Source organism: Orbicella franksi, chromosome 1 (assembly GCF_964199315.1).
Source record: "Orbicella franksi chromosome 1, jaOrbFran1.1, whole genome shotgun sequence".
In the NCBI taxonomy this organism is placed as follows: domain Eukaryota; kingdom Metazoa; phylum Cnidaria; class Anthozoa; order Scleractinia; family Merulinidae; genus Orbicella; species Orbicella franksi.
Genome location: NC_138145.1, coordinates 13899061 through 13909190, shown reverse-complemented (window position 1 = coordinate 13909190; position 10130 = coordinate 13899061). Strand labels below are relative to the sequence as shown.

Sequence of the window (10130 nt, the reverse complement as noted above, 5' to 3'; positions counted from 1 at the left end):
CAATGAACTGTCTCTGCCCATGATACCTTTCTGCATTGCAGAGTACTCTTGTGCGCCTCTGTAGGAGAACCTTTCTGGAAATATGTAATTTGCTAATTCTCCGACCAGCATCCCGCTAAACAAATTTTAGGAAACATCCCCTGTAATCCAAGAAATTCACTTGTGAGAAGATGCTAATCCACACACGCTTGCCATTAAGCGTTCTCGTCAGGTTTCTAAAACCCATTTAAGCTCTTAGATGGGTGAAGAGGGGAAAGCAGGAGTTACCTGGACACAACGCGTTGCCAGTGACAGACCTCACATCCGACCCTAACCACAGTGCTACGTCTCGACGAGCAACGATCTGCCCTGAGCCACGCATCTCACTCATTTTGTGGATCTCTTGGAGTACGGAACTGTTCACCTAGTGATCCCATGGATTATCCAGTCATACGCCCGGAGTCTCCTTACAGATCAGAAGTATCCACTATGATCTTTAGGAACATGGTGTCATCCCGAACATATGCATGATTATTCAATTCAGCAAGGGAGCAGAACATTGGACATCCACTGGCGATGTTGGTTTCTCTTCTCGGTCTCTGGAAGGAGGAGCTGCTCGGGTCAGGCCTGAAGGCATCGATCACGTGTTCCACGTTATCCTGATCCAGTAACATGAAGGTGACCTTCTGTCTGAATGGCCAGCGGAGTAACGCGTCGTACTGCCCGCGCATGACAACAAAGAACACCGAGATGTGTGTGCCTCGGCCCATGCCATCTCCGTTTAAGTAAAGGCGTGCGCACATCTTGTAACCATAGCGACTGGTGAAGAAACAGGGGCTGTAGAAAGACACCTGTTGTCCGGTAACTGCGTCATTTCTTCTGCGAGCATAATCAGCAATCTTCCACAGCAACTGACCGTCGTCGCTTGAGAATTCTTGTTGTCTCACATACTCCTCTAAATCAGCCAGTGTAACATTTCTAAGTGCCAGTGTGTGCTCGATAGACTCGATCCTTCGCTCTTGCCTCCTGGCACTCTCCTGGTTAGTATCAAGTTGTCGTTTAACGTTACCCATATCACGCCTTGCGTCCTCTATGGAGCGATTATTTTCCACCAACAACACTTCATGATCAGCGGTTCTGTGTTCAAGACTGGTTAGTCTCCGGGTGATCTCGTTAGCGGGCAAACCTGCGTCAGAATCAGGAAGACGTTGGGAGGATAACGCCGCCCCTGAATTGTTGAGCGAAGCCATCTTTCTCTCTAAAGAGGTTATTCGTTCACTCTGTTCTCTTAATGTACTTTGCTGGTTTCTTGTTTCCTCTGTGCCAATTTGCAACTGACCGAGAATATCTTGGATCACACTATCATAGTTTGTCAATAGTTGAGGACTTCTAGACACGGCCGAAAGATCACGTTTCAAAAAGGCTTCCAATTCGCTGCTCAGCCGGAGTGCAAAATGGAGAAGCAAAGACGTGTGGTGGGCACTTGCTTTTTCCAGATGCTTTTTTTTGTCTCGCTGGCTCATGACCTGTTAATTTATGGCACACGATGTTTTTAGGTAGAACTGAATGAAAACGTTTTCCCTTTAGGGATTTAAATAACCTATTTTTCTACCACATCTCGCCCTCACTTTTACTAATTAATCCTTCTCGTGGGTGAGGTGATTCCATTGCATTAAGCATCCTTACTGCACATAATTACTTTCTCATTAGGGAGTGTAAGAAAACCAGGACGGCAACGGCAACGTCGCTAAAGCCTGGTTCACACTTGTGAGAACAGCAAAACACTAGGGAAATAAGCATAATGGCAAGCGCAAGAAAAAGGAACATGTTCCTTTTTCTTGTGCTTATGCTTGTTCTTATTTCACTTGTGTCACGCTCTCACAAGTGGGAACCTGCTTATTTCACTAGTACTATGCTTATCCCACAACTTTGAACCAGACTTAAACAAAAGGTTTAGGCCTGGTTCACACTTATGAGATAAGCATAACATTTCTGAAATAAGCATAAGCACAAGAGAAAAGGAACAAGTTTCTTTTTCGTGTGCTTACGCTTGTGCTCATTTCACTAGTGTTACTCTTACCTCACAAGTTAGCCTCTTCCAGGCGTTCAGTTAGTTGGGGCGCAGCGCGAAAAGCGGCACGGGAAAAAAAATTTAAAAAAGCGCAGCGAGAGGAAGCGGAAGAACGCTTGTGGGCAAACTTAACAAAAGGTCAGTCATGTATACCAGAATCACCCTCTGATTGGTCAATTTTGACAGGTTGTTTTAACACTCGAGCGTTACTGACGCAGATGAGAAATACGATATGGCGGCGGTCAGAGAACTTTCAATGAGTGACACGGCGTTTCTCCTCTCGTAGCCACGATGAAAGACCAAGTGGACCGATGAACAAAATTGGAGTTGCAGCAACGGCAATAGGTATTGAGAAGACAAGGACGAAGAAGCTGCAAAGAACGTAAAGTGCGAGATTATGTGTAAAATTAGGTTGACGGGCCTACACAACTCCTACGGTTCGTGACATTTCTACATTTGCGGTTCTCTTTTCGACCTTTCGTTTCGCCGAGTTTGACACCTCTGTAATTTTCTATGTGCTTATACTTTGTTTAGGCTCATTTCCATTGCAAGATATGTGTTAAAGTCTCTAAGTATTCACTTTCGAGGGTAAAGCTGCATTTTATATTGTTGACAACTGAAAACCACAAGCCGGCGGTCATGTTACGGGCCCTGTAGGTGGTCTATAAGTGGGCCAAAGGAGCTTTTCTTAAGTTTGCCCACAGGCGTTCTTTCGCCCTCTCTCCCCCCGCCCTAACTAACTGAACGCCTGGAAGAGGCTACTCACAAGTGGGAACCTGCTTATCTCACTAGTGCTATACTTATCCCACAAGTGTGAACCAGACTTTATTGAGCAGAACAATGGCTGTGCACGTGCGTTATAATTCTTAGTTCATTTCTCAGCCGTCCTTTGCAAAATAACAACGTGAAATGACCAAATTCCGCGTTGTTTAGAGAACATGAACCATAACGGCTAGCTTTTAACATTTTCATTTTTGATTTATCACTGTGTCCCAGATTCAGATCGCGAGATTTGTAAGTAAAATATAAATTTTTAATCGACGTTGTCCTCAGCGTCACCGTCGTACTTATTTAAGCCTGGTTCACACTAGTGACATAACGATATAACGACATAATGACATAACGACATAATAGCCTTATGTTGGTAATGTGAACATCGACATAACGACATAAGGCTAGGTGGAAAATTGAGCAGGAGACACTTCTTTTGGTGTTATTTTTTAATTTATTTATTTATTTATTTATTTATTTAACTTTATTTATACACAGGTAAAACATTAGGACTTAAAGTAAAAACTACAATTGCATTAATTACATTGTTAAGATACTAATCTACTACTAATTAGATCTAATAACAACAAAAATAAAAACAATAACGAAGTGCCTGCTTTCCATGAATGCTGTGTGATTAATTGACTTATTTATTATGAAAAAGGAAACCCCTGCAGCCAGATTTAAAACTAGCAAGAGTTTGTGCTTGCCGCAGATTGGTAGGTAAGCTGTTCCACAGCACCGCACCACTATAACTGAAACTGTTTTTTAGAAAATTGGTACGGGGGAGTGGAACAGCTAGTTTGCCCTCACAATTCCTAAGAGAATAGGTAGATATTGCACTCCGATCAGTAAACATTGATTTCAGACCATCAGGGGCGAGACCATTAAGAGATTTATAGACCATAGTGGTTGTTTTTAATTCTCGTTGAAGATTAAGTTTTTGCCAGCCAGGTCTAACAAAGAGATCATCCGCATTGGCATCATATGAAGAAGAGGTGAAAATACGCGCAGCGCGATTCTGTAGTGTTTGTAGTTTAATGGAAAGAGATTTATTGCAATTACCCCATACGACGCTACAGTCTTAATATTGGTTACGGTCTTAATATTGGATAGAATCGAACCACTTCGGCAAGTGCTTCTTCATCTATCCGAGCCGTCAATATTTCTCGCTCGGCAACAGTCAATTCTTGCTCAGTCGCCGCCATTTTGAAAATAGTGCTGGTGGCAGACTGGGTTCGACAATTCTTGCGCCGCTCTGATTGGTTCTTTGTTATGTTGTTATGTCGATGATGTTCACACTTGCTTTTACATAAACATAATGTCGGCATAGACATAACCATATAAGGAAAAGATCAGCTTTTTCCCGATGTCGTTATGTTGCTATTATGTCATTACGTCAGGATGTTTAAACTGCAAACATAACGACATAACGTCCTTCTTATGTCGTCATCTCGCTAGTGTGAATTAGGCCTTAAACTCTCTCTTAACGCGCACACGCGAGCGAGCACAAACACAACATTGTCAGATTTCTTTGACGCTGAGCTGGCTGTTTTCTCTAGCACTGTGACCGCCTCTTTTTGATAAATAAATTTAACTTTAATGGCACGCGGTTGACTACAGAAAAGTTAATAACTCTGCTTGGAAATACTGATTCCCATTTGAATGCTGTAAAAACGCGCTTTAAGGAAATACTATGTGTGGGTGCATGCAGCGAATTCTTAAATTGGTGCCATAATTTTAGTGTCTTTTAAAAATAGTTTGTCTATTTCGTTGAACGCCTCAAATATTTTAATGCAAGAGGTGACTTTTTTAACAAATGATAGCTTCCCTTTCTGATTTCTAGGGTATTTAATGAAAATCTCGCAGGTCGAATAGGAGCGGCCATCCATATTGCTCGAAAAAGAACACGGTGATATCCGCTTTATCACATTTTCGCAATATTCATAACATAATTACCAAGTGCACCAAGTTTTAGAAATTTGTAATTACTCCTTCTCCGTGGAATGAGGCAAATAGGAGTATTGCTTCTCCTACGGTTGAGTGGTCGATAACACAACCACATGTGTTACGCTTTTGCTAGGAGAGTATATCATCAGGTGATTCATCAATAATAATAATCATAATAATAATAATAATAATAATAATAATAACAATTATAATAATAACGAATATTTATACAGGATGAACCTTCAGTACATAAGTACTGTTATCGAAGGGGTCCTGTTTAAAGAAAAATGTAAAATAGAAACTAAAATACGATAAAAGATAAAAAGGGAAAAATAACTCTGTAACAATATGCTCATACTGATAACTAATGCGAAGTACGTTAACTATGATATCATTCTTATTAGAAAATTTCCTGGAAGAAAGAGTTTACTGAAAGCTCTACTTCTATAACTGGATAGCTATACACAGAGCCAGCACTAGCTGTTGACGTCATGATGACAGCAAACAGAATTTACATTTGATCACAGAAATAAACAAGTAATTTGCTTTCTTTTTCTTTGCCGTGTTCTCTATACCTCTTACTAACCGAGTTCGAGGGCCGTACTGTAAGTTACGGACCGAGTCACTCGGTCCTTAACTTACAGTTTTTCCCCATCAATTTATGGCCCAAGCGCGAAGCGCGCGGACCATAATTCGAAGGGGAAAACGAGGATCCGTAACTTACAGTACGGATCGAGAAAACGAAGTTAGTAGGATATTTATTACATCTCTACTGTGTGTCTGACGGGTTCGGGAACGATTTCTATTTACGCGGAACGGCTTCAAATATCTGACGCACCTCGAAAGCAAAACAAGTCAATTTGAATTCGTTGTTAAGTGACTCTTAAGTCATTAGCAGGTTTTAATTCACAATTTCAGAAGCAAAAGAAAGTTTACTTTACTTCCTTTTTTCTAGAGAGGTTAAGAACACTTGGCGGTAAATCACGAAACATTTTGGCAACAAAAACAGCTTTAAATTTTAGCGGGCCGTACAGTAGAATACGGCCCGCTAAATTGACCAATCACAGCACGCGTACTAACTGAGAGATATAATAAAAAAGAAATATAAAACATTTTCTCGAGATAACGAAAGCTTCGGTTCGTGTTCTCACAGCGATTTTCATTGTCCCAGACTTCCACTCGTGCTCATTACCCCATAGAAACAAAGAAGAAAATGTTTTCTCCTTCTTAACAAGCCATAATAGAAATAAGGTTTGGTTTCACCTTGTTAGACTCTTTCAGTCGGTTTTAGGACCGTAAGATACATTATATATCGAAATATATCATATTGAAATAAGCTTTCAGTGCTTTGTTTAGAGGCAAAAAAAACAGGAAGTCGTCATTTCTGAGCAGTCGTTGCTTTTGAGAGTGTGGGGGCTAGTTGCTTCCGTAATTTACAGCAAACCGACTAAATTTTTAACACCTCTATTAAACATGAATTGAGTGTACTTCTCAACTTAATATAACCTCTTACCTCGCACCGAATACGGAGAATGTGTCTTGTTACAACTACATTTTATGCACGAACATAACGTGACTGATTCGCAACCATTAACTCCTGTAATGTGGAACTAAAATAATTAACTGATGATGAAAGGAATGAATTAACGGTGATGGTATCGGTTTTGGTATAAAAGTTCCGGGAACAAAGCCTGAAATAACAGGGAAACATACATGTTTGAATTTTACAGGGGCCTACGTCAAATGGATGGACCGAAAGGGCGTGTAATAGGTCTCACCTCTTTCTTGGAACAACCAATTTGTGAAAATGGGCATGGTCCTTCTACTCCTTCGCAGTCTCCCAAAATAGGGTTCTGATGATCTTGCAACTATATAGACAAAACAAAATAGGTCCATAAAACAATTAATTACAAAATCTGTGATTGTGCTTAAGGAAAAACCTGGATGAAGTCAGTGGTCCCGGTATCTTTAATGTAAATCAGAATTAGGATATTTTATATATTTCATATTTGGCTGCTATACCTGTCCCCGAAGAATGTCATCTCTTCCACATTTGTCACAAGCAACTGGGTATCCGGGACACTCATTATCATGATGTTCCTACAAAACAAAATGCTCTGATTAAACATAACACTTATTTGCACAAATTCGGAAAATGTCAATACTCATGTACACTATATCAGCTTGATCGTTCAATGACCGCACGTTACAGAGTCACGTTTCCCGGTGATACACTGGAGTGCTCTTCTGTATCCGTTAGGAGCACTTTCAAAAGGTTACACAACAACAACTAGCTTTATTAGCATGAGCATTATACAAACAGAGTTGCAAAAGCTTTTGTAAACTAAAACAGTAATGATTATCGTGAGCATATGATAAGGTTATGATATAGCAATCAAGTTACATTGGTTTGGTTTGGTTTGAAAGAGGAATATTGTGTAGATCAAAGCAAGATGAAATGAATTTTGCGAACTGAATATTAAAATAATGATTTGTAAAGGTCGTAAGTTCGTCGATGGCTATTAACGGAGCTAATTGTTTAAAAGTCAGAATGATATTTTCTATTTCACATGTGAAATTATAAAATCGCCATGGCAACGCTTGGCGCGAAATTTTTCGATACAATAAACAAGTTAAAAGCGTAATTTGTCACCCACGATATTAAATGGTAATCAAATGGTATACTCGTGAAATTAGGAAATAATCTCGAGGCGAGAGAAATTATTTCCTAATTTCACTCGTCACCATTTGACTACCTATACGAATTACACTACCCATTGAAACCTAAGGCAAGGAAACTTAAGAATTTCTAAAACATTAATTTATGCTACTATTACATCTAGCAAGCTTCTCATTTGAGGACTAATGTTATTCATTATAATCCATCGAATATTTTCTCTCGCGCACGATTGGTCTAAACGCGTCACGAAACCGAATATGCCCCAGCTAAAACTGGGGAATGTCCTAGTGATATTCCTCAATTTTCAAAAGTTCCCGCGTGTTGCAAAAAAAAATGAGCAATAATAAACACAATAGCCTCCATTTGATTTTTAAAATATGATCAGATATTTGTCCTTGGATATTATCTGTTCCTCTAAGCTCACAAAAAACTGTGAGCCTCGAGGAACAGATGATATCCGCGCACAAATATTGAAGCACTTTTTTGCGTCAAATGGGGGCTACTGTCCATTTGTTACTCGACTAAATTTCTCCCTGGGACCAATAACCTAAAATCAACCAATCTAGTATTGTCCAAGTAATGAACCGGGCACCTTCTCGAACCAAATAGCCGTACCACCGTTGGGGGTATAATATTTACTGGTATTTACCTTCATCCTGTTTAAATTGATCTGTCTTTGACAGTATCTGCACTTCTCTAGTCGGTACATACATTCCTTTTCCAAGTGATCAGTAAGATCTGCCTTTTTCACCAGGACGCCACACTCAGGATGTACACAAGGTATTTTTAGGAACTCACAGGTGGCAGTATGGTTCTGTGGTGGGACAAAAATTACAACAATTAATTTCCGACGAACACCTTCTTATTTGGCTAACGCCACCATCATGGTATTTATTCTTTAAAATGAGCTCCCCACAAACAGGTGAAACAGTTACTATTTCTGTCGACGTTGTTGAAGATTGGCTAGATATCGGAAAACTGTCCTAATTAGATTCCAGTTTCTCGAGTTTTGAACGTTTCTTGTTATTGTATAAAACAAACAGTTTTCATTTTAACTGCATTTTGAAAGCCGGTATCCAGTCAGTTGTCAGTACAGTGTAGATGCACAGAAGGCGTCAAAACGTGGTGACTACATTAGTGACCACCTCGACCTCGTCTCCTTTAAAGTGAGGCTAATATAAGGAGTCCTTTCAAATGTAAATGACATTAACTTCTTTTCAATGATATTCTTCCACCCTGAGCCTCCATTGCAAGCTAGTTTCAGTCCAATACCGAGAACACGAAAATGTCCTTTTGACCGATACTCGTTGGATTTGGAGGGAATGATGATCGATAAACATTCAGTACCTCCAGATGTCTGACTTCTCCTTTCCATATGCAACCGTCATCCTTGAATGTACAGTGAACAATGAGAGCAAGTATTTCCCTTCGCATAAATTTGTCTGCAAAAACCTGGAAGAGAATGCCATGGTTTCGTTTACAATTAATGACTGAATCACTAGCAACTAAAAACTGAACATACAATGAGCTTAGTGTGGGCAGGTAAATGAGCATTGGGAGCACAGTTCGAACGCCATCGTCGTGCATAATGAGTCGTCATCTTAAGAGAAACTGGTTCACAGATTTCGCGACAGCTAGTGCGAGAACAACCTCGTTCCCAGGACCTCTTTACTTCCCGCCTTTCGCCTTTGCCCTGTTTTTGTCTGTTTCCACTTCATGATTTAGCTATTATATGCAACCACTCTAATCAACCTAACTCAAACAACAAAGAATAGGTCGTACCTCATTGGGTTGAAGTCGCTTCTGATCCTTTAAGCAAATCATTGCCATTGATGCTGCATCCCTGATAAAAACAAAGATCACATTCCAAATTGAATAATACATAACAGGTACAAAAAGATAGGCATACCACGCGAATTATTAACTAAGTCGCTTCGATCTTCCTAGACAAGTATCTAGGAGAGACTGGAGCGACTCGAGCTCTGCTTGCAAGGTAATTATTAACCTGCTCAAGCTGTGATTTCGTTCAGTTAAATCCCGTAGCTCCTTGAGATCATGTATCTTATAGGGAGCCTCGATTGACCTAGCCTGCGAACGCAGACGTATTTCCGGCTGTCGCTTGTCTCCGCCGAAAAATAACGTCTGCGAACCCGAGCCAGGAAACGATTCCTGTGACGTAATGACTTTTGTTTTCTCTTTGGCCAATCAGATTCCATGATAGAATGAAACTCGAGTGCTCCTCGCAGCGAATACCTCGCGCATTAGTTCTGGGGCTATTTGAGCTAAACTGTGATTGGCATAGAATTCCTACGTCACAAAAATCGTTCAGTCCTAGCTCGGGTTCGCAGATGTTATTTTCGGTGGAGACAAGGGACAGCCGGAAATACGTCTGCTTCCGCAGGCTACGATTGACATATCGACCGATGTATCGGTCGATATATCCGTCGTTACTCGATCGACACTCAACCGATACATCGGTCGGCTATCGACCGAGAGTCGATCGACAGCCCACCGAAATAACGAGCGAACATCCACCGATGTCGGCCGATATATCGACCGTGATGTCATCGGTAGCTTATCGGTCAACTATCGGTCAACTACCGGTGGTATATCGGTCAACTGTCGGTCCTGTATCAGTCGATAGTCGAGCGAGAGTCGACCGCTAGCCCACTGATATAG

General features: G+C 40.7%; 1 protein-coding gene across 1 annotated transcript in view; it reads right to left on the bottom strand.

The window, feature by feature from the left end:
* Window positions 1-446: 446 nt before the first annotated feature.
* LOC145492030 (TNF receptor-associated factor 2-like) overlaps window positions 447-10130 on the bottom strand; it is a 14174-nt gene continuing 4490 nt past the window's right edge. Inside the window, exons 2-7 of the mRNA XM_081471348.1 lie at window positions 9234-9294; window positions 8799-8903; window positions 8101-8265; window positions 6794-6871; window positions 6550-6639; window positions 447-1505 (exon numbers count right to left, since the gene is read on the bottom strand). Coding sequence (XP_081327474.1) covers window positions 447-1505; window positions 6550-6639; window positions 6794-6871; window positions 8101-8265; window positions 8799-8903; window positions 9234-9294 — 1558 coding nt within the window. The remainder of the gene's footprint in view (window positions 1506-6549; window positions 6640-6793; window positions 6872-8100; window positions 8266-8798; window positions 8904-9233; window positions 9295-10130) is intronic.